Source organism: Thunnus thynnus, chromosome 22 (genome assembly GCF_963924715.1).
Source record: "Thunnus thynnus chromosome 22, fThuThy2.1, whole genome shotgun sequence".
Taxonomy (NCBI): Eukaryota; Metazoa; Chordata; class Actinopteri; order Scombriformes; family Scombridae; genus Thunnus; species Thunnus thynnus.
Window position 1 is genome coordinate 24,237,492 of NC_089538.1, and position 23,561 is coordinate 24,261,052.

The 23,561-nt window shown below is 36.1% G+C and overlaps 3 protein-coding genes across 6 annotated transcripts; 1 reads left to right on the plus strand and 2 right to left on the minus strand.

Moving 5' to 3' along the window:
* The first annotated feature begins 774 nt into the window (after positions 1-774).
* On the plus strand, positions 775-8,804 carry LOC137175201 (L-amino-acid oxidase-like). Its single transcript, XM_067580907.1, has 7 exons — positions 775-829; positions 2,197-2,420; positions 3,167-3,279; positions 4,384-4,585; positions 5,291-5,359; positions 5,609-5,745; positions 7,530-8,804. Exons 1-7 carry the CDS (start codon positions 775-777, stop codon positions 8,338-8,340), a joined length of 1,611 nt encoding a protein of 536 aa, XP_067437008.1. The 3' UTR covers positions 8,341-8,804.
* Positions 8,805-11,298: 2,494 nt separating this feature from the next.
* Positions 11,299-15,753, minus strand: LOC137174379 (myelin-oligodendrocyte glycoprotein-like). Of its 2 annotated transcripts, XM_067579618.1 has the most exons (4): positions 15,009-15,753; positions 13,561-13,902; positions 13,177-13,460; positions 12,092-12,209 (listed from the first exon to the last, which is right to left on the minus strand). In XM_067579618.1, the coding sequence occupies exons 1-3, from the start codon at positions 15,094-15,096 to the stop codon at positions 13,453-13,455; spliced, it is 438 nt and encodes a 145-aa protein (XP_067435719.1). In that variant the 5' UTR covers positions 15,097-15,753; the 3' UTR covers positions 12,092-12,209; positions 13,177-13,452. The 2 variants fall into 2 exon arrangements, with proteins under 2 accessions (XP_067435718.1, XP_067435719.1); XM_067579617.1 differs by lacking the exon at positions 13,177-13,460 and having other exon boundaries at positions 11,299-12,209; positions 15,009-15,746.
* A 1,001-nt stretch (positions 15,754-16,754) lies between these two features.
* LOC137174376 (trichohyalin-like) lies at positions 16,755-23,060 on the minus strand. 3 transcript variants are annotated; one of them, XM_067579613.1, is made up of 6 exons: positions 22,759-23,052; positions 20,960-20,983; positions 20,419-20,737; positions 18,310-18,585; positions 18,078-18,221; positions 16,755-17,759 (listed from the first exon to the last, which is right to left on the minus strand). In XM_067579613.1, exons 3-6 carry the CDS (start codon positions 20,459-20,461, stop codon positions 16,819-16,821), a joined length of 1,404 nt encoding a protein of 467 aa, XP_067435714.1. In that variant the 5' UTR covers positions 20,462-20,737; positions 20,960-20,983; positions 22,759-23,052; the 3' UTR covers positions 16,755-16,818. The 3 variants fall into 3 exon arrangements, with proteins under 3 accessions (XP_067435714.1, XP_067435713.1, XP_067435715.1); XM_067579612.1 differs by having other exon boundaries at positions 20,881-20,983; XM_067579614.1 differs by lacking the exon at positions 18,078-18,221 and having other exon boundaries at positions 20,881-20,983; positions 22,759-23,060.
* Between the last annotated feature and the right edge of the window lie 501 nt (positions 23,061-23,561).

Below are 23,561 nucleotides of genomic sequence, written 5' to 3' on the forward strand. Positions count from 1 at the left end.
AAGTATGAAGGAAAAGAGTTGAACCGCTCTCAGTTATTCAGACAACGCCCACACACCCTTGTGACTAGTCACAACATCACTATAAGATTGTGTACTTTAGCACTGTTTCTATGGCAACCTGAAAATTCCTTTACACAAAACATTAGACACATTAGATAAAACAGAGTCCTAAATATAGGAAGAAATATCAAAACTTGCAAAAGATGATGAAAATTAAAATATACTGTACATAACATACCTATTGAGAAAGTGTTTCCAAACTTTTGACTGGTACTGAATGAGCAAAAAAAAGCAGCAAGACAAAGAAAAACATACAACATAAAATAATACATAGAATAAATATATACATAAAATAGAGAGTATTTGTAAAAGTAAATATTTTAAATATAAAATGAAAACAACACATGTAAAATTTAACAGTATATTAAAAAATATTATTAACATATTTTAGTGTAAAGTGTAAAATCATGTTAATATATTATGAATGTATGTGCACAGAAATTGTAGACATTTCATAATAAAATACTGCAACCCTTACTAGAAATTTGCTTTGAGAATTCAGTATTTGGTGTATTTCTTATTGTCTGTTTCAGGTTTTTTCTGTCAATGAACTGTACTATTAAGAAAATCATATAGAAAGCAACGTAATGAAAATGATATCTAACTGACTGAGACACAGCTTGTCACACGGAGCAGGCAGGAGTTTCCAGGATATACACATTTTGTCTCCTGAATGTTTCTTTTTCTCTTTCTTCCTCTTTTGCCACCAAAGAGATGAAGACCCACTTCTCAACTGAGATGCATCCACATGCAGTGACGTGGAAATTATGTGAGTATTTTGCAGCAGTATTGTTTTCTCTCATTTACACAAAATAGAGGTGACAAGGATCTTTTATAATTCCAAAAAAATCATTAATAATCTGAATTAAACTATCAAACTGCCTCTCTGTGATGTTTTACAGAGTGGTGGAGGCTTAAAGGTTTATAAAAGTTGGTTTTGCAATTTGATTTTATGTCTAATTATGTGCTGTGCGTGCAAATTTCACTGTCGTCAGTTTTTTTGAGCTTCCTCCTTGTCTGCGGTTTTGACCCAGGAAAGAAAGTGGCAGTGAACTTCTGCTTTTTCAGCCTTATTTCATCACTACATGATGAAATAAGGAAATATTATTTTTGACTGAATTTCACAGGAGTAGATACAGTATGTGTCACTGGAACTTTTTCATTTTTTTTGACTCATTTGAAAAAATGCCCACTGCTGTTTGAATTCAATCATTACACAGAGATCTAGTCCATGTTTGTTGACACTTTACACTTTACAGATCATTATCAATGCAACAGTTCAAGATGGACTAGCTGTTCAAAGGCTGTACAATTATTTTGGCTAATTTTAAATCACCTTGTGGCAAATGTTTTAATATCTTTAGTATGACCAAGTAGGATAATGTACATTACAGCAAAATAAAACCATTTGGTAGACACAAGATTCTTCATTTGTGGGTCACATTGTAGGGTCTTAGAGTGATAACGCACTACAAGATGTGTCAAAATAGAAAAAAATATTTTCATTCAATCAATTAATCTGCTGATTTTTTTTCTGGATCCATCAATTTAATCTATAAAATGTCAAGGTAGCATCTTCAAATGTCTTTTGAGAAACTGGAACCAGTAAAATGTTTGATTTTCTACTTAAAATACCAAAATGATTAATCAAAATAGTCGTTGCAGCTCTACAAAGAATGCCACTCGGCTTCACATTGTGGAAAATCCAGCTTTATTTCTCAGTTGCAGTAGTAGTACTGATTTCATGTTAAGGAAGAATTGCTTTTAATGGAAAGATCCATGAATTTGTTTTTCTCCTGAAAATAAAAATGGAATTAGTTATATTTTCCATGTAATTACTACACATTACACAGTACTTTTTACAAAAATTCCAAGGAAATTATCAGCACATTACATAATCATAAAATAAAGCAACAACAAATATATGTCTGTATTAGTATTGACATTAAAACCAAGTGAAATATATAAATATTTTGTATATAGCACCGTATCGTGGAATAATTGTAATTCAGGCTTTTTTTTAGTGTCTCACCACAATTTAAAACTACTTGACATGACTTTGGCTTTGTAAGTCTTGATACAAGTTCCCTGTTAATGGTGAGTAAGTGGTGTGATTTTCTCTTTGTGTGTTTCCAGTTTTTGTCAGTTTGCTGCTGCTCACATTGTACCACAGCTGCACTGCTGCTGTCAGCCTGAAGGAACATCTGGCTGATTGTCTGGAGGACAAAGACTATGACAAGCTGTTTCGGACTGTGAAGTCCGGCCTTCCACACATTAACACATCTCATCATGTGGTTATTGTTGGAGCTGGCATGGCGGGACTGACGGCTGCAAAGTTATTGCAAGATGCAGGACACACGGTACATGTTGATACTTTAAAGCTGCTTTCATCTTTTGTTGGCCACTAGGGGGCAGAAAGATATTAAAAGACACTACTTAAATGTGAATGTGATGGCAATTTTTGAGAGTCTTATGTATGACTAAGCACACGTCACTTCGCATAAATTCAAAAATGCAATCTTACCAAGTGGGACGTAACATTTCCATAGCACTTTTAACATGGCACAAGTCTAAAATTCATGTTGTTACATTAAAATGAAGGCTACAGCGGGTAAAACATGCACAGAGGGATGTAAAATTCCCACTTATGTGCACTGCAATTAATTGATCACTCATAATTATCATCTTATGCAAAAGGAAAACAAAAGAAAACATTATTTTCATGTCAGATATACTACAAAATGCTCTTGATACAGTATTATATCTGTGTCACATTTCTGAATGCTGGATCTAGTGAATGAGAGAGGTTGTTATTGTTCTCTGAGTCATCCAAACACAAATTAATGGATTTAGAATAGAATATGCATGTTTCTTAAATTTAATTATACTTAACAAAATTATGTTTTGTAGATAAACTACAAAACATAATTTTGTCTTGCAAATAATCTTTTTCTGATCTTAAAATGTCCACCATGACATAAATTTACTGTAATTCCATACATACTGTATCACATAATATAACAAATCAGTTATTTATTCTTTTATTAATGTCTCATTTGACAGAAAACACCCAGTGCTAACTACTTATTTTATCTGTTAAAACAAGGTAACCATGTTAGAGGCCAGTGGTCGAGTTGGAGGGCGAGTGGAGACCTACAGGAATGACAAAGAAGGCTGGTATGCTGAACTGGGAGCCATGAGGATCCCAAGTTTTCACCTGTGAGTCAAACCATGTCTTAAATTTTGTCTGTGACTGTTTTGCAACAATTTGCTACAAAAACAATTGTGTTCCAACCTTTAGCTATTCAAATTCAAAATTCAAATTTCTAAATGTAATATGAAATAAAATATATAAAAATACTTAATTTCAAGTAAAAGTATCAAATTCAAAGTCTTATCTGAGTCAAACCACTGAGAATTTTAATTGAAAAATTTGCTTTAAGTATCTAAAGTAAAACTATTCTACTTTAGACACTACTAATTTAACATCTGTCCAGGGACTACAGATGAAAAATAGCCTCTTGGATAATTCTGGTGCATTTACAGCAATGTTTATCAATGTGCACTACCCTTGTTAAATAAACAAACAAACTCTTTATGCAAAATAGCCCTACTCCAGTGTTATATTTATTATATGTATACACAGATTTTCTGTAAAGAGTATCAATGGCCCTTGCAATTTTTCATTTTTTGATGTCTTAAAACATTGAATCAAAGAGGATTTAATGTTGCTCTTTTGACACTGTTCAAAGTGATAACAGGTATCTACAAAATGATCAAAATTGATTACAAATATTAAAAAAAACATATAGAATACATAATCTGTAAAATCAGCATGTAAAATCTAGATGAAATGTACCCAGTAACTACAGTACTGGGGTAAAAAGTGGAATATTTCTGAACTGTGGTAGAGTGGAAGTATAAAGTAGCATAAATTAGGTGTACAAGTACCTCATAATTGCACTTAAGTATAGTACCTGAATACATTTTACATTCCACCATTGGCCATAACTAAATAGAGAAAGTCAATCATCAACAAGAGAAAATCTAACACTCTTTCATATATAATGTTTTGGAGGTGCACAGTGCAGAAGTGCCACACCAATAAATTCTTATAAGTGATAGCTAAATATGATTGAGTGATGTACAAACAGTCTTCCAATCTACTTACTAATGTGTCTTTTAGATAACTAAAACTAGACGCCATCCTTTAGTGTCTTGCTCAAGCAGCTGTTTCACAAAAGTAACATTCACTGTCCTAGCTCACATCTTCCAAACTTCAGGGATTTTCTAGTCACAAGTTATTATTTTGTTTCTTAACAGCATCGTGCGATGGTTTGCTAAAGAGCTGGGGGTTGAGCTGAAGAAATTTGTTATGGAAGACATGAACACTTTTTACCTGGTCAACGGGGTGCGGAAGCGAACATACGCTGTGAAAGCAAACCCTGACATCCTGAAGTATCAACTGCCAGAAACCGAGAGGGGGAAGTCAGCCGATCAGCTGCTACAGCAAGCTTTGAAGAAGGTGTGGAAGGATGGAGAAATATTTCTATGTATACTAGAAGTGTCTGATACCAGTAGGAGATGAGAAACTATATCCAAAGTACACATTTATTCCTGCCTGTTTGTGTTTTTGAGTTTTGACTTTATTGATACTGTACAGCCCTCTAACTGTCACCGTTTCTCTCTTCCCAGGGCTGAAAGCAATTTTTCTGTGTGTGCGTTTTATTAGATTATTATTATACACAGCAAGTTTCCAGTAAGCATTAATTTGGGAATTTGGAGGTCAAAAGTAATTTTGTCTTCTAGGTTAAAACTCACCAAAATTTGGCCGAAAGGTTTTTTTTAGATGTTTAGAAGACACAGCAGCATTAAAAGCATTTATCCTACATACAAGTTGGAATATAATAAATGAAAAGTTCTTTAATGAACAATTCAATTTGTGACCTAGGTGTAAAAGAAAAAATCAACCAAATTTAGCCTAGTTTTAACCCAGACGTCTAGACATGTTTTGACCTGCAAATCACCAATTCAATGCTTAATTAGTTATTTTATTTCCTCCATTGCCGTAAGCATCTATGCAACACAGTATAACTAAAAGAACGTGTCTCAAATCCCAAATCTTCAACAAACACATATCAAAACTCAGTTTCGGGCATCAACAGACCTATGAAATTAGGTGTAGGTAATGTGTGAGTGGGTGTTTTCATGTAAATTATATTTTCTTTAGGTGAAAGATGAAGTGGAGGCACACGGCTGCAGAGCGGCATTGAAGAAATATGACCACTATTCGTTGAAGGTAAAGCACAATATGATCTCATTAAATCCTATAAAGAAGTCTTGAAACACAAGACTGTGTGATGTAGAAAGTAATTGTAAAAACGGTGTTCCTAAAACAACAAATTGGATTGTTTGTGAGAGTATATCAAATTCTACAGAGCATTTAAAGGTTAACTAATGTTAATTTTGAAAATGTTTCAGTTTAAGATTTGTTATGAATGAGGAATAGAGCACTGAAAGTATAAAATAATAATGTTTTGTTTAACAGGAATATCTGAAAGAAGAAAGTGGTTTGAGTGCAGAAGCGGTGAGGATGATCGGAGACTTACTCAATGAACAGAGCCTAATGCACCTGGCTCTGACTGAGGTGATCTACATCGAGAGTGACGTCAGCGACAGCACCACGTAAGATTACCTGATTTAATGCATTTTTGCATTTACATTTGGCCCTAAAGATGTTATAAAATAAGTCCTTTAGTTTAAAATCAGGGCATGCTTGACAAGATCTAGTTCGTACGAAGCATTATCCAACCACATATTAACGCAAAAGTGTTTATGGACATGCTCGCATGTGGGATTAAAAATGCGAAACAAAATAAATAATTTAAAGGACAGGTTCAAAATTTCTGTCTTAAAACAACAGTCAGGAGCCCAAATGAACATTGAAACATGTTTTCTTGCTGTAATCATTCCTCCTGTTCATACTGATCCCTTCATAATGCACTTACAATGGAAGTGATGGGGGACAAAATCCACAGTCCTCCTTCTGTGCAAAAATGTATTTAAAAGTTTATCTGAAGCTGATATGAAGCTTCAGCGTCCAAATGAGACAAATAAAGTAGATATCTTTCAGCGTTACAGTCTTTTTAATGCCAAAGGCACTCTTTTTGTTACTATACTTCCACCGCAGCTCAACAGGGAAACACTGTCCGAGGAAAGACAAAGACGGAATTTGATGCTAAAAAGCCTGTAAATGTACCTTTCTTATCTCTGCACACCTGACAAACCACACAGCATTCTTTATGATTGTGTTGTTTTAAAAAGTTACAGAAATTGTTGGACACAGTCCCCAGAATTTCAATGTCAGACAGCTTGGGGAAAGGGTTTTCAGGAGATCCAAAAAGCACCTTATTTGATGTATTTGAATGCCTCTATTGAGTCAGTTTTGAAAAGGATTCAAAAAGGATCATAACTTTTCCACATTCCCAGCTAAACCACTTTTGCACACAAGCTATAGTTACCCTCTTTGACATAGCTGTGTGACTTCTCAGATGCTGCACCTTGGAGACTTAAAAGTACCATCAGTTGCCAGTTTTACTGATTTGCTTTTCTGAATCTTTTATGGGTTTATTAATTCAGCTTTATTGGAACAAAGTGAAACAGTGGCAGGCAGGTCTATCTTTAGCTCTGCTTTACTTCATTGTTGTGTTGAATGCTTGATGCTTTAACAACCTGCATATACAGAGTTTCTGCAGAGTTCACCAAGACTTCTTAAGACCATTTTAATAGAATTCAGTTTAATACCCTTTTCACTTTGGTCATACAGGCTTAAGTATAAAAGTATAGTGGAGAACTAGTACAGACAATATGGCCTAGAATCATGTATTACCAAATCACAATTCCAGCAGTATGTTACAATAATTCCCAATGAGATGATTAATAAATGAATGTGACCCAGACCCAGACAAACAGCAGAAAATATATGAATGGATTAAACAGTGAAAAAATATGAATTCATTTAGATTAATTTAAGTTTATAATTTTAGTTTATAGGTGTATAACATTTGCCTGCCAGCAATCTGATACAAAACATTTTATAACTTACATTACAGTCTAAAGCAACCAATGAAATTAATTACTTTTCAGACTTTTTGATACCTTCTAAGGATTTCTTTTTTTGAGAAAGCTAAAGCCAATGCTTTTTGAGACTTTTAAAGACCTACACTTTTACTTTTTATTGCACCCTTGTGATGTCTGCCAGGGAACAATCAAAACAGCTGGCTGGTATATCATAAATTAAATGCTGTAGTTGCTGTAGATTCATGCTGAATGAAAGTGAATGACCATAGGTAGAATCTGCTGAATGGTTCATCTAATAGTATTAACACTACAAAATACATACAAACAACACACGGTAAACATTTATGATCATTTTAATGAGAATAAAAATATGTCTTTTTGTTTTGAAGGTATGATGAAGTGACTGGTGGGTCAGATCTTCTCCCGAAAGCTTTTCTTACTGTCCTCGATGTCCCCATCCTCTTCAACTCCAAAGTCAAACACATCAGGCAGTCACATAAAGGTGTAATCGTGTCGTACCAGACAGACAACCAGTCCTCTCTGACGGACCTTCCTGCTGACGTTGTTCTGGTAACAACCACAGCCAAAGCAGCCCTCTTCATAGACTTTGATCCACCTCTCTCCATCAGAAAGATGGAGGCCCTGAGGGCAGTCCACTATGAAAGCTCCACTAAAATCCTCCTCACCTTCAGGAAGAAGTTCTGGGAGGAGGACGGCATCAAAGGAGGCAAGAGCATCACCGATGGGTCCTCTCGTTACATCTACTACCCCAGCCACAGTTTCCCAAGAAATGAGACCATTGGCGTCCTCCTGGCGTCTTACACTTGGTCTGATGACTCCCTCCTCTTCCTAGGTGCAAGCGATGAGGAGCTGAAAGAACTGGCTCTGAGAGATTTGGCAAAGATCCACGGCAAGCCCATCAGGTCTCTCAGGTCTCTCTGCACAGGAGTCGTAGTGAAGAAGTGGAGCCTTGATCCTTACAGCTTGGGTGCCTTCGCTCTCTTCACACCCTACCAACACTTGGAGTACGCTAAGGAGCTCTTCAGGAGGGAGGGCAGGGTGCACTTTGCTGGCGAACACACAGCCTTCCCTCACGCTTGGATCGAGACATCTATGAAATCTGCAATCAGGGCCGCTACAAACATTAACAAAGAGGCGCACAAAGAGTCAGCTAGAACTCAACACCGAGATGAGCTGTAGGGTCATAAATCTGTATTTCAGGGCCACTGGTATTATAGTGGTGACAAAATGATAGAGTCACATATGTGATTCAGAATGTAGGAGCTTGCATGAGTACTGTTGGACTCATGATGGACAGATTAAAGACTCAAGACTCAAAATTGATGTAGCAGAACCAGAGATATTCTGTGTCTTCATTTTATGCATCCATCCACACCCCCAGATTATTATTCCTTATACTACTTTTTATTCACAGACTCACCTGTGTGCCAGCGTTACTCATAACTGACTCTAATAATCAACTTCCATTGTCAACGTTCAGACAATAAACTATAAAATCTCAACAGAAACAGAAAAAGCTTGTTGTTTATGTCATGGTTATTTCTGACTGCCATATTCACTAGGTGCACAATAACAAGAACTACCACTAACTTTTCCTAACTTTTTTTGTACAGTTTTCAACTCATGCAAATAATTAAAAATTAAATAAAAGTGTTTAAGCAGACTAAGACTCATTGATATCAATTAAGACAGCCTTCTGCTGCTAAAGCATGTCCTGTATGACTGCCTCTTCAATAAATCAATGGTTAAATTGCTCTCAGATTATTAACAGGCAAGAAGTGCTCTATGATTTTTGTCAGTCTATACAACAATTTTAAATGCAGCTTTGACATTTTCAAACCTGGTGTTTAGAGGTCATTACATAATTTGACTTGTGTCTGCCTGCCACCGGGGTGTAAACTTTTAACACTTTTCTGTCACACATGATCAGCCGAGGGACACATAGCTTTATGTGTTGCATCTGTCAGGATCTTTCACCTTTTCAGAAGCCACTCAGTCCACATGCAAACTTCGGCAAAACATGCTAATATCATCCAATAAATCATAATATTCGCAAAACCACAACAAATGGCTTATATTTTGATCTTAATATTTTATTGCATTATTAAGCGTGTGTTTGTAGGAACAGACAGTTCATAATAGTGAACATGCATGATAGATGGTAAATACAGAGAGAGCCTCTCATTTTAGCTCACTTGTTTGCTCAGATTAGTAGTTTGTGTCATTTCTATGCTCAAATTAGAAATTTGTGCTCTCAAATTTGTGAGCCTGAATTACTTAATTTGTGTGCACTAATTAGTAATTAATGTCCTTGTCCTCTCAAGACTCTTTTGTTATACGTTTCAGCAATTCTGGCCAATAGGCAGAGATAATTGTCAGGCAATGGACAATTGATCAATTTTCTTTGACATTCTGTAAATGTAAATTAAATGTATAATAACTAAAAAATCAAGTGTTAAAATCAAAGGTTTGAATTTCTGCACACTGGTTATTGATTTGAGAGCAAAAGTAAGTTTAGAATGTGCAAACACAAATTTGTATGGATGAGTTAAAATCAAATGTAACACCCCTTTGCAAGTTGTATTACAATTTCTGAGAAAAGCTGAAAATAAAGTAATTTTGGGTCACAAAAATCATAACAAAACTCTAAGACTGTTGTATATGCAGATAATATAATGTGCTGTTTTCTCTTGTTTTATCCACTGACGTCAAATCTAACTTTCTCTGCCACAACTAGCCATAACAAGTTCTAATTTACTGTCTGCAGTCCTACTATAGGGAAATTTACTAGGGAATTGACTTTGCTCGAATCCAATCCAGCCCTAGTCTTGACTATTTGCTGATCCTGACCCCGCCTGTCTTTCTCAGGCCCAGGTAGATGATGGGGTGAACGGCAGCCAGGTAGCGCTCCACACAGGTCAGACAGTGAAAGGACAATTCTCCAGGAAAAACAATGGAGGATGCATAAGACCCTACTGTTGTCACCTCTGGGTGATCAGTGAACGAGCCATACAGGTAGAGGACATGCGACAACACAGAGGCCAGCCCAGTGGCAGCCATGTTGTAGGTGAAGATGTCAGAGTGGGTCGTTGTTGTGAAGGAGCGCTGCTGCCGCCATTGTTGGTGACCAAAGTAGAGGACGAGGATGTAGAGAGGGAGGAGAAGGAGGGTTTTGGTGACTCCAAAAGCTATCAAGATGTGCAATACAGCTCTAGAGTCAAAGCAGTAGTATGAAAAACCAAGGGAGGAGTTGGAGGAGGAAGAAGAGTTGACTGACATATCTGTTTAGTGGCCTGAGGTGGAGAAAAGAAAAGAAGACAAGTTGAAACCAAGACAATGTTGAAATACTGAAAAAAGTTTATATTTTCTTCATTTTCAATCTGAAACACAACAATCTATTATTTATTTAGCCACTGCACATAATTCTTGTCTATGATAGCTTACTTATACTTTTTTAGGCTTTCTAAGCTAAGCACCAGCTACTGGTCGATAGAGCAGTCACCCAAGACTGCAAGACCAGGCAGACCGACCTGTGCACCGCCTGGATTGACTACAAGAAGGCCTATGACTCAATGCCACATACATGGATACTGGAATGCTTGGAAATGTACAACATCAACAGGACACTAAGATCCTTCATCAAGAACTCAATTGGGCTGTGGAAAATGACCGTGGAGGCCAACTCAAAGCCAATTGCACAAGTTACCACTAAGTGCGGCATATACCAAGACTAAAATTGAAGCTAAAGCAGGGTATTTTGCAGAAGTCTGAACAAGTTACTTTCTACCGCAGAACATTTGACTGTTTGTTAATTCAGACACTGTGTGTGTAAAAACTCTGCTCTGTCTGTCTGTCTGTCTGTCTCTCTCTCACCGATGGGTTGGACTGAACCAACTCAAAGGGTGGTCTGAAAATAGAAAAAGGATCATTGACATAGGCTGCTTAAATATAATCACCTGATTGCAGGGACTGTATGATGAGACATTTATTTTAAAAAGTCAAAAAGTGGGGTAGCAAAACCATAACTTTGCTCTCCCTAATTGAATAATGGGGCTGCATTTGCTCCATTTGCTCCATTGCTCAGGCGCCTATGGATATAGATATATATGTAAATAGAAAATATTAAGTAAGTAAACAAACAACATACATAAAAACCTCAAATCCAATTTACAACAAAACCTCAAAAACAACCACACTAACAAATACACACAGGTTTATCTGTCTACAAATACTCTTTTTGGTACATTTTTATTCTGTTCATCATGTCAATGAAAATGCTGTATATTTAATATACAGTGTACATCACATTATTTCCTCCATTTGGATATAATTGTTGTCCGTCATGTCTTTTTGTCTCTCTTTTTGGTTACTCAATTTGAAATCAAATTCAATTAATTTCTAGAATACATGGATTGAAAATTATACAAACATGATACAAGACTTTATCCACACCACCCACCTCTACATCTAGCCTTTATAACCATTGTTTAACATGTTCCAGAGGATCTCCTGAATGTTTCTGATGAAGAAAAGCTGTAATCAGTTAAAGAAGTGAAAAATTTGGTAAACACTATAGAGTTATTGACTGGATTTAATAGTGAGCTGGTACATACAGTACATGAGACAAATAAATGCATCAGAACAACATCAAACAAAAGAATGAGAAACATAAAATCAATTAAAGTTCAATAGTAAGCTTGTTTATTTCAGGATGGCATTTTAATCCTCAGTCTCCATAAAATTTAACTCAACCATACCACACATAAGCATTCCAATACATACAGTATACACAATATAGTAAATGCATGAAAAATTACTTGTAAAAACATAAAATTGTTCGGTAAAACAACCAGCACAATACATTTTCTTCCTCTATTTGCATTATATCAGACATTAAGCTATCAATTGTATACAAATGCCACAGTCCACCTGGCCATTGGTCGCACAGGCACATGCACCGGCACATGTAAGACAAATAATCATGAAAATAATCATGAAAATAACAATGAGAACAATCGCGTAAGTAGGAAGACCAGCCGGAATGTCATCTGAAATGATAAAACAGAAAAAAATCATTATTTTTATGTGCAAATATACCACATGTACGATGTTATGAGGTTAAGAAAGTCAGCATAATTTAAATATACATTTACACATATTTAAATAAATTAAATTATCCATGCTGGTTTCCAACAGCCTGCAACTACATGTGATGTACAAATAATAACCATCTTTCTAGTTTCTAAGCTTCCACCAATCCCACCAAAGAGCTCTGGTGTACTAATCACAATTATTTAACAAAGAGGATTGCCGAACAATATAATGATCTAATTAAAGAAGCTGATGAAGACACAGAGTCCAAGTTTGTAACTCAACTGTACAACACACAGCTCTTTAAAGATCTGGTATTCTGGCCTTTTGTGACTCATTTTTTAAATACTGTTTCTATTTTAAACATATCCATGACATTTTTTTTTATCACCAAAAGTTATTTAGATTTCTCTAAATCCATCTTTCCTTACAGCCCAGATTGCCCTCCGTCCACCAGCAGGCTGTTCCTAAAACTATTTACAGGACCCCCCACTCCAGTCGGCTAAAGGTGTGGCCCCCACCTTCATCCCCAGCCAATCGGAATATGACCTAATGAATAATGCAAGTTCCCTTACATGGCATTTTTACCTGGAGTAATGTCTCACTGTAGATGTAAGACAGTATATAGCTTCTATGAACCGGAGTCTGATCCTGAATGAAATGAAGAACCTGCTGTTGCACAACAGGATGTTTCATAATGGTAAGATCACGTCTAAGTTCCAAAACGTAGCCAGAGGTCGCTAGCTTAGCTTTAGCACAGCTGTATTATTTTCCTTTAGCTGAGCAACAGAAAGAAACAATTTTTACGAGTGCACTTTTTTAAAGACTGAAGATGAACAAGTTGAAAATCCTGTGCTGAATGATGAGTCCCGTTAAGCAGACAGTCGGCTGTAAAATATGCAGAACACACACACAATCACTTACGGATAATAGAGGGAAGAATGTCTCCAAAAAAAATATCAGCCATTCCTAACATAAATTTCCATCCTCTTGAAGGCTGTAGCAACACTTCCAGTGTCCTGCTTTGTTCGTCATCCGGGTGCGATGCAAACTGTGACTACAGAAGTTTCGTACGCACTCAGCATAGCGCTGAGTGGCTCATGCTAAAGTTTCCTGCAGATTTGATTTGACTTTCTGGTGTGATGTAGTAATGAGCTCAGCCTCAACACCGCTCGCTTTGGAGCCACAAATTTCAAAATTTCAAATACCTTAAAAAGACAGAGGAGATAGAACTGAGTAATTTTACAGCACAGGGGGCTCCACCATCACCCTAATCAGTCCCAGTAAATGTATGATATTTCTACTTACCAACAGTGAGAGTGATGAATGATTCTTTGCTCAGTGTTGGAATGTAGCATCTGTATGTGCCATTATCAGAGAGCTCCACTTTGGAGAGTTTCAGTGAAACATTTCCATTCTTCAGTTCCTCGATGAACAGTGATGTTCTCCCTTTGTAGGACGGGTTTTGATCAGCCAGCTCATCCTTGCCATCACGCCACACGTGGACAAATTTGGGGTTCAGGTCAGGTCTCCACCACTCCAGAGTCATAGAGACAGCACTCACCTCAGGTTCCAGGTGGCACGGCAAAATTATGTCATCACCTAACTTTGCCACTATCAGCTGAGATGGATCAGCTATCTTATACGGACCTGTGAAGAAACAGATCTTGTTTTTAATTCCATCTGTCTTTTCTACGCTGGCCAAGAGAGCTTCACACACCACAACTTAACCCCTGTGGTTTGTCATCGTCGGCTTTATTTCCTCATTGTTTGCAGTTTCACAGACTCTGCTGAATGTGTAAAATGAACAACAGTACGGCAAACTCTTTCATATTTCTTTTTTTTTTAATCTCCTTCCTTTAGTCTTTTATGTCACTCTGTTAGTTCCTATTCATTGTGATCACGTTGATGCTGACACCATCAGAACAACAAAACTTTCAGTACATCAAACTGCAGCATTTCACACCACTAGAGCTAAAAACTAAACCCGCTTCCCTAAAAATTCAACTCAACAATTCTCTGTGTTAGAGCTGCCGACGAGTCTTATAACAGTTTGTTCGAGAGAGGTTGGGTTGATTCGGCATAATGTTGTTTGAATAAAGAATCTTGATGAAACGAGCTGTCTGTGGTCCTCTCCATTCAAACATTTCCCTTTGCCACAAACTGAGTTTACGCGTTTTACGAAGGTGACAAAATACAGAAATGACCCTGAAGAACTGCTATTACACCAAATAAGGAAATATTTTGTGTTTTACATGCCATGTGAACTATGGGCAACCATCCACAGACAAATAATGCACAGTATGTTATCATACAAGCTATTTATATTTAGGGTCAAACTCCCTGTCAGACCTCTTAGGAACAAACTGTTATAAATCCAAATAAACTTATTTTAGATTTGTTAGTAGTGCTGTGTAAAAAGTCTTGTCAGATAGAGCAGATGAAATGTATTTATACCATGTTCATGTCCATTGGTTTCTGTGAAACATGTGAAACAAGTTCAATATCATGTTTATAAGAAGTTCTAATAAAATTAGGAATGGTCGATTGGGAATCAAGCTGATATAGCAATGTTAAAGCTGTTAATTATGGCCCAAACAGGACGTTAGGGTTACAAAAAAACAAGTAAAGACACAAAACACAAATGAAGAAAATATTTTCACCATTTCAACAGCACAGAAAAAAATTGTAGTAAAGAAAAACAGAATTGAAATAATACTGCCATAGCTGTGAATATTGCATCAGGAAATATTTACCTGCAGAAGACTGTAGGAGAAGAAGGGAGATAATGATGTGATAGAGAAGCAAAGCTCTGAAGGACTTTCCATCTGTCAGGTGAATCATCCTGGACTTCTGTCAATCCAAAAAAGATAAAAGAAAACTAACAAATATGTGATCAATGAATGAGGAATAAAAAAAGACTTCAGCCAATATATATGCAGACACTGAAAACAGACTCAGTTTCACACTGCAAGGTGAAGACTGACTTTCAATATGCTGTTTCTCACTCTTTGACCCTCCTGCTTCATCTTTCTGTTGTGCAACACTTTTCTAACCACATCCGGTGTGACATTTTATCTCAGCGACAGATGGACAGAAAGAGAAACTAGATGAGATTTGAATAGTGGGTGTGGGAATGAACTCTTATCTCTCTCATTGTGTTCAGATTGTCAGTTTGACTGAGTTTGACTGAGTCTGAGACTTTCAACCTTTTAAACATGGTACATTTTACTCCACTAAATTTATCTGACAGCTGTTTTTACTTTCCAGATTAAGATTTCATTTACAAAAGACATGATCAGCCTCTAAAATATACTGATCTGTTATAGACTAAAGTTCCCAACAGTAAACAGGCTACAGCAGTTCAGATTACATCCACCTCACCAACTCCAACAGTGAAATCTTTCTTATGTGTTAAAGTATCTGTAATAATAATTGTATTAAATCATGTGTGGTCTTAAATAACACACAAAAAACATTAAATTTAAAATTCATTTAAATTTAAATTAATTTTGATGACTTAAAACATATTTAGAAAATATATCAACAATGAAATACAACAAAACAAAAACTATATAAAAATATGAAAATAAAGAATATATCACAAAACCTCAAAAACAAAGACACTCAGGCTTTTCTGACCACAGATACTCTTTTTGGTACTTTTTATTCTGTTCATCTTACAATGAAAACACAGTATGTATATATAAAAACATGTAATCATGGTCTGTCGTCTATTCAACACGTTGAGCAACAGAAAAAAACAAACAGGAAAACAGAAAGAGAAACTTGTCCATGCCTTTATCTCCTCAACACTGGACTACTGCAATGTGCTTTTCACAGGGAACCCTGGCAGGAGCATCCACAAGCTCCAGTACATTCAGATCAGTGCTGCCAGGTGAAAACACAAACACCAAATCTGTTTTCACTGGCTTCCTGTCTCCTTCAGGGTTGACTACCAAGTCCTGCTATTCATATACAAATCCATCAATGGACATGTGCCTCCCTACCTTCGTAGTAGGAACATACGACAAACCTCCACCTGCACCCTCAGATCTGCCAGCAGCTTGCTCCTCTGCGCTCCCAGTACTAAGCTCCACAGCATGGGAGATCGAGCCTTCTGCTCAGTTGCACCACACTTGTGAAACAGCCTTCTTAACCATCTGAGGGCAGCACAGACCCTAGACTCTTAAAAAAAGGCCTAAAAACCTTTATATCCAGGGAGGCTTTTCAAGAGCAAAACTATTTGAATTTGAAACCACACAGGGAGAAGTATAGTGCACATTTTGACCACAAGATCAGAGTATAGAGTTGAATCCTTATGAAGCTGGATGAGAAGGATTTATTATAACTGGGTACCACCCAACCCAACAGATACACAAGCTCTTTGATAAAGGAAAGGAGCAGAGATGTGAGTTTCAAGTTTCAAAATAGAATAAATTTATTTAGATTTTAAGAGCCAAGAGTTGTTTTAGTTAGTAAAAGCTGCAATAAAGACCAGATTAAAGTTTGATTTCTTTATTACAAAATATGTTATATAATTTTAAAGTTACCACATTGACAGGATTACCAGTACAGGGGAGGGTGCTGGGGAAACCCACAGGAGGATGGGAGTGAGGAGGACTTTTCAGGGTACTTCACTACCACCACTACTTTGAGAAACACATGCACACAATTGCTTAAACTCACACTGCAAGACAGGAAAAACATCTCTCTCTCTCTCTGCAAACAGTGCCTGCAAAACTTTAGTTCCTTTATATTTCTCACATATCTAGAAATCTTTTCTTCTAATTTCTTCTCATCTCTTTCTTTTGTCTGTAGTTGTTTCAGAAGTCTTTCTCTCTCTTTGTCCAGTTCTGTCTCTCCATGTTTTTCTTCCTCTTTCTCTGTTTCATCACCTGTAGATTTTATTTTCTTCTCTCCTTCTTTCTTTTCAAGATTATTTGCTTGCTGTCTGTGTCCCATCAGCTGCTCTTGGTCTCTTTTTTCGTCCCTCAAAACTTGATCTTCTGGTTTATTATTTATAGATCTTCTCTCTTCTTCTCTGTTCTCCAGGTTTGTCACTGCTTCTTCTCCAACCGTGACCTGCTGTTGGAGCCTTTCTTCTTCAGTGAACTTCTCTTGTTGTGTTTCTCTCTCTGCTGGACGAGGAACTCCTGCTTCTTCACTTGTTGGTATAGTGTTTGTCTCTTCTTCTGTCTTGTCCAAACCAGTTTCTGTCCCTCCTTCTTCCAGTAGTTGGTCTGGTTCTACTTTTACTGGAACAAGAAGGTTTGTTCCTTCATGAACAGATTGTTGCAGTGTTCCTTCTTGTCTCTGGACCAGAACATTGTTAGTTTCTCTTTGGTTTGTTTCTTCCTCTGTTTCACACTGAAGTCTTGTTTCTTCACTTAAGGGTTTGATCTTCTTGTCCACTGTTTCTCTTTTTATCAGGGATTCTTGTTCTGGATCGTCGCTCTTCTCTCTCACTCTCTGTGTTTCTTCATCCTCGTGGTTTTTCTTGTTCTCTGTGCAGAAACAATAAACAATGTTTACATCAACTTTTTCTGTGTTCATTCTGAGTTGCTTTCCTGTAAATGTCTGAAGATGAAGAGTAAAGAGCTGCAAAAGCCCAACAGAGGTGTAAAGAAGAGATGTTGTAGTGTTTAAATTTAAAGAAAAGTTTAAGTGGAACCATCATTTCAAAATAACACAAGGACCATTTAGAACAAGAAATGTGTTTTCAGGTATATGATCACTAAGGGGATGTTTACTAAAGTAAGTTGCCATTTCAATACAATAAGGAAGTGTGACAGAAAGTCATTTTAAAAAGGTTACAGACTTACTGAGTTTGTTTTGTCTCCATTTCCACACGACAAAGACAACTGCAAGAATTAAGATGAACCCAACAATCACACCAATGATGGCAGGAACAGACGAACTAGAGCTGGAACTAGAACCAGACCGGCCCTGGACCTGGAAGAAATCATCTGAAATGATAAAATACAAAACAGAAATGTATTTATATATGAGATATAATCACAGCTGAGAATATAATCGTTTTAATTTAATCTCTACCTGGAACAATAATGTGTGTCTCTCTGATCTGGCTGATGTTGTTCTGTTGGACTCTACAGGTGACGCTGTTGTTGTGTCTCTTCTCTACAGTCACTCTGCTGCTGACAGTATAGAGGTCATCAGGACCTCTGACTGTCTCTGTAGGTCCAGCAGAGAGGAGGTTTCCCTCACTGTCCAACCAAAACACCTCAGGCTCTGGATACCAGCCTTTAGACTCACACTGTAACACCACACTGCTGTTTGTGGTCATATTTATGACAGGTGAGGAGACAGAACCTGATGATGAAAAGATTTTAGAGATTAACATCAGTTTCATACACAGTTCTGTTCTCTTGCTCTGAGGTAACCTGTTAGCATGCTAACTAGCTTGCCACCTATAACACTGTAGTAACCGTCATCTTGAAGAATCAGTAAAATCTCTTCTTAAAACTTATTTTTTAAAGCTTTTTTCTGATGTTTTTTTAATTAGTTTCAATATGGTTTATCTGTTGTATTGATTATTTCCCCCTTTTACCTGAACACAATTGTGCTGTTGTTTGGTATTTTATCAATTCTCTGTACTTTTAGTGTCCTAATTTGATTTAATTGTACTGTGCTGAATTGTTTTTCTCTCATGTAAATCAATTTTGAAAAGTACCTTACAAATAAAGATCATTATTATTACATTTATTACATCTCTAGCCTAAGGTTGCACAATATAATGTAAGTTATTTCTACATCTATTTTGTTAGGTTACAGTCTTCTACTGTAACTGGAGTTGAAACTTGTCTGAAACACTGAAACACTTCTACAGTTCACTGAGTCAAAGACTCTGAGGGTTTTGGTAGAGCTGGAGTCGTTTTTTCTGTAATGAAGTTGAATTGGTTGTGAAAATAGCAACATACATTAACAATATAACACAGATTAATCAATGTGTGAATTATTATTGTATAACGTGTCCATCACACTCAGTTGAACTAAGGTCAAAGGTGACACGGATGATGATGATGATGATGATGATGATGGACCTGAACTATGGAAGCCATGTGTGAAATAAACAGGGTGGTATTAGTTTGGGTCTAGATGACTTTTCCTTGTTTTTCTTATGATGTTCTGTGTGATTTCCTTTCATGTATCTATGTTTCCTTTTGTTTATTGATGGTGTGATGCTTGTTTCATATCATGTAAAACTTAAAACTGTTTGGAAAACAAAACAAAAGTTTGTCCATAAACAGCTTCACTGGTATGAAATCATAATGCACCTAAATCTGTAACTTAGACTGAGACAAAATGAACAGATTAAGAATAAAATATAAAATTCAGACATTGTTTGTTTTGGTTTGAAGATCAGACACAGAACTGTTTAGATGTTATAACCTTAACTGATTCTTGTTCACGTTCAGTATCAACGATATTTCCTATCAATGATATCATCAAACAAGATTGATTATCTTTAAATCTGAAAACCAACTGAAACCCTGTTAACAAAACACACAAACACACACAGACGCACACACAGGTCACAGAAGAGGAACTGAATCATTGATCATCTGCATGGGAGGTATATATATATATATATATATATATATATATATATATATATATATATATGTATGTATATATATATATATATATATATATAGAGAGAGAGAGAGAGAGAGAGAGAGAGAGAGAGAGAGAGAGAGAGAGATGCAAATGAATCCACAGCTATTTTGATAATCGATTAATCATTTTCGTCATTTTTCAAGCAAAAATACCAAACGTTCTTTGATTCCAGTTTCTGAAATGTGACAATTTGCTGCTTTTCTTTGTCATATTGACAGTAAATTGAATATCTTCAGGCTTTAGACTGTTAGTCAAAACAAACAAAGTGATGACATCATCATGGGCTCTGAGAAATAGTGAATACCATTTTATCACTTTTTTTTTTTTTTACATTTCATGGACTAATGATTAATTGATTTGTCAAGAAAATAATCTGCAGATTAATCGATAGTGAAAATAATAAAATAATCATTAGTTGCAGCCATATATATATACATATACATATATACACATATATATATGTATGTTTGTATTAACAAAACCATACAAAAAGAATATAAACAAACACAAAATATATTCACTTACCAACAACAAGCCTAACAGAGGATTCACCTGTATGTTCCCTCATCAGAAGGTTTCACTTTGGAGAGTTTCAGTGAAATGTTTCCGTGTTTCAGTTCCTCCATGAACACCGATGTTCTTCCCTCGTAGGACGGATTCTTTTTACTCTGCAGCTCCACTCCGTCACGCCACACAAAGACAAATCTGGGGTTCAGGTCACGTCGCGCCCACTCCACTGTCATGTCAAAGGCATTCATGGCAGATTGCAGGTGGCACGGAAAAATGACATCATCACCAACTGTTGCCACTATTGGCTGAGATGGACCAATCACCTGAGACTCACCTGAGGAGAAATATGTTTGTGTTTGTGATTTCTGCAGCAAAGGCGTCTAACGTTGCATTTGAATGACATACAGCATAACATCAACAGATTCACAGATTCACATGTTAACATAAAGCAGACTGTTACTACTGTGTGTTATTTACATTTACATGTGTGTATCAGGGCGACGTAAATAATCAAGACAGTGAAGGCACCAGACTGAAAGTTGAGGCACTGGTTGACCTTCATATGAAGCATCCTGGAGGTCTGAAAATAGAAATAAAACAGGAAAACTTTAGGATGATGCTAATAAAGACAAATACTTAGAGCACCTAACTCCATTGTTGAGTTTAGGGTCCTGGAGACTCCCGTACCTCTTTAATAGCTCAAGAAACATAATTATCATTGTTTTATCAGCTTGATACTTCATGACTTTTCCTATTTTTACGAGAAATGCTTGTAAACATGATTTTGAACTGATGACATGTTTCAGAAGTCCACACATAAGTTCTATTTGGGGTCTCAGAGAGAGTTAGACAGGATTTATATCTGTGATTGGTAATCAGAGTACTTCTACCAAAGCACCCTCCCTCCTAAATCCCATATATGGGATTTGTGTTATTTAATTATAAAATGATTTGTTATTAAGACTAGGGCAGCAACTAACAATTATTTTATCAATTAATCTATTAATCATTTGGTCCATAAAATGTCAGAAACGGTGAAAAATGTCGATCAGTGTTTCTCAAAGCCCAAGATGACGTCTTCAAATGTCTTGTTTTGTCCACAACCCAAAGATATTCAGTTTACTGTCACAGAGGACTAAAGAAACCAGAAAATATTCACATTTGAGAAGCTGGAATCAAATAGTTTGCACATTTTTTCTTTAAAAAATGACTCAAAACAATGAATTGATTATTGAAATAGTTGTCAAATAATTCTCTGTCGATCAGCTAATCAATTAATCGTTGCAGCTCTAATTAAGAGTAAAGTTGACCTCTCTGGGGTCTAATTCAGCCGTGTAGTATAACATACTGCACATTTCTTTGACTCTGAATGACTTTTTGTCACACAAAGGAATATATCTTTGTTAATGCATCACTCTTATAACATAAAAAACATGAAAAACCTCCTTACTCAGTGTAACAATAATTATTTATGTTTATTTCTGTTTATTTTTGTTACCTTCAATAAATGTGCAAATCCAGTTTGTGAGAAAGGTAAAACTTTTCTACATATCGAGTTATAATATGGTCAGAAGAAAAGTTTTATATATATATATATATATATATATATATGTGTGTGTGTGTGTGTGTGTGTGACTGAAACATTATTATTACTGTTTTTATTACTGTTAAAGATACAAAATGAATGTACAGCTGTATGACAGGTGTCAGAGAGGAGTTTTTCACCTTTAAACTTTAGATATATGATATTAATATTACTATACTGATATTAATATGCATGAACTTGCTCCACTGCGCCCCCTGCTGGTCGCTCAGCTACACGTTCAAACTCATGTACAGCAGATAAATCAAACCACGTGAATCCAAACGTTTGATTTGACTTTGAGTGACGTCTAATACTTATTGTGTTTAACACTTATACGATTAAAATAAACCTCTCCTCCTCTGTGTGCACTCTGTGTCCTTAAATATTACACGCGATTGTGCACGAGAGTTTAGTTTCACTTTCATCTATAACTGAGAAAAAAGAAAAAAGAAAATATATGAAATGTATCGATTGAGAGAAGACACTTTGATTTTTAAACGTCAAAATGTACAATGGCTAAAATATATTTGCTGTATAATTTCTTACACAATGTATATTTTGAAACATTGCTACGCATTAAAAAAAAGAAATCTAGATATGCGACAGTAGAAACGTGAAACATCTGTGGCTGAGAGAAGACCACCAAACGTGATTTTTTGTGTGTATTTCTTTCTTCTTTTACATAAAAAAACAAACAAACACTATAAATCCATATAAAGTCTAAGTCGAACACATGATACACGCTGTTTACGAGCATTTCTTCCTCATACCTGTCGTGTGTCTCTCTTCTTCTGCAGGAGCTGCGCGGTCAATTTCCGAGGAACGGGGGAGATGCAGCTTCCGGTCAGCTGCAATAAACGCTGAGCCTACTGTTTACTGGACATCTGTGGTTTTCACCGTGGGATGTAGAACTACTGCTGCATACTGTGAGAAAATATAATAATAACAATAATAATTGTATTTGTATCGCGCGTTTCATACAAGGATTGCAGCTCATAAGTGCTTTAAATGACGAAGTCAGGACAGCAGGACAAAAATCACATCAAAGATCAATAAAAACAGATAAGAAGAAAGACAAACAAAGTCCATAGAGGGCCAATAAAACCTGAAAAAAAATAGGTCATTTAAAACAGAGGCTGGTTTACAGGAAGAGAGGCAGCTGATAAAATATCAGGTTGTAGAAATATTGGCCTCCCTGATATGTGTTGGTAGAAAATGCCATAAATCTGTGGCATAGTCTAAAAAAGGGAATTATGTACACATATAATGTAATATAATGTAGGAAATGTTGGCATTTGAATAAAAATAAACTGCTTACAATAAAAAGCGATTGTATTTATATGTTAAAAGCAAAAACAAACAAAAAATTATTTCAGGCAGTTTTGTGTCATTAAGGAGTTATTGTTTCTTTTTTTTTTTTTTTTACATATATGAGCTTCTTTTCTATTTTTTCTTAAATGTCTTTTCATTTCTGTGGGAAAATGAAAACCTCAACACATGTAGTTTGCTGACTTTACAGCAGGGGGCAGAGGTGGACTTCTTATAAATGCTCAGCACATCTACAGTATGAGAT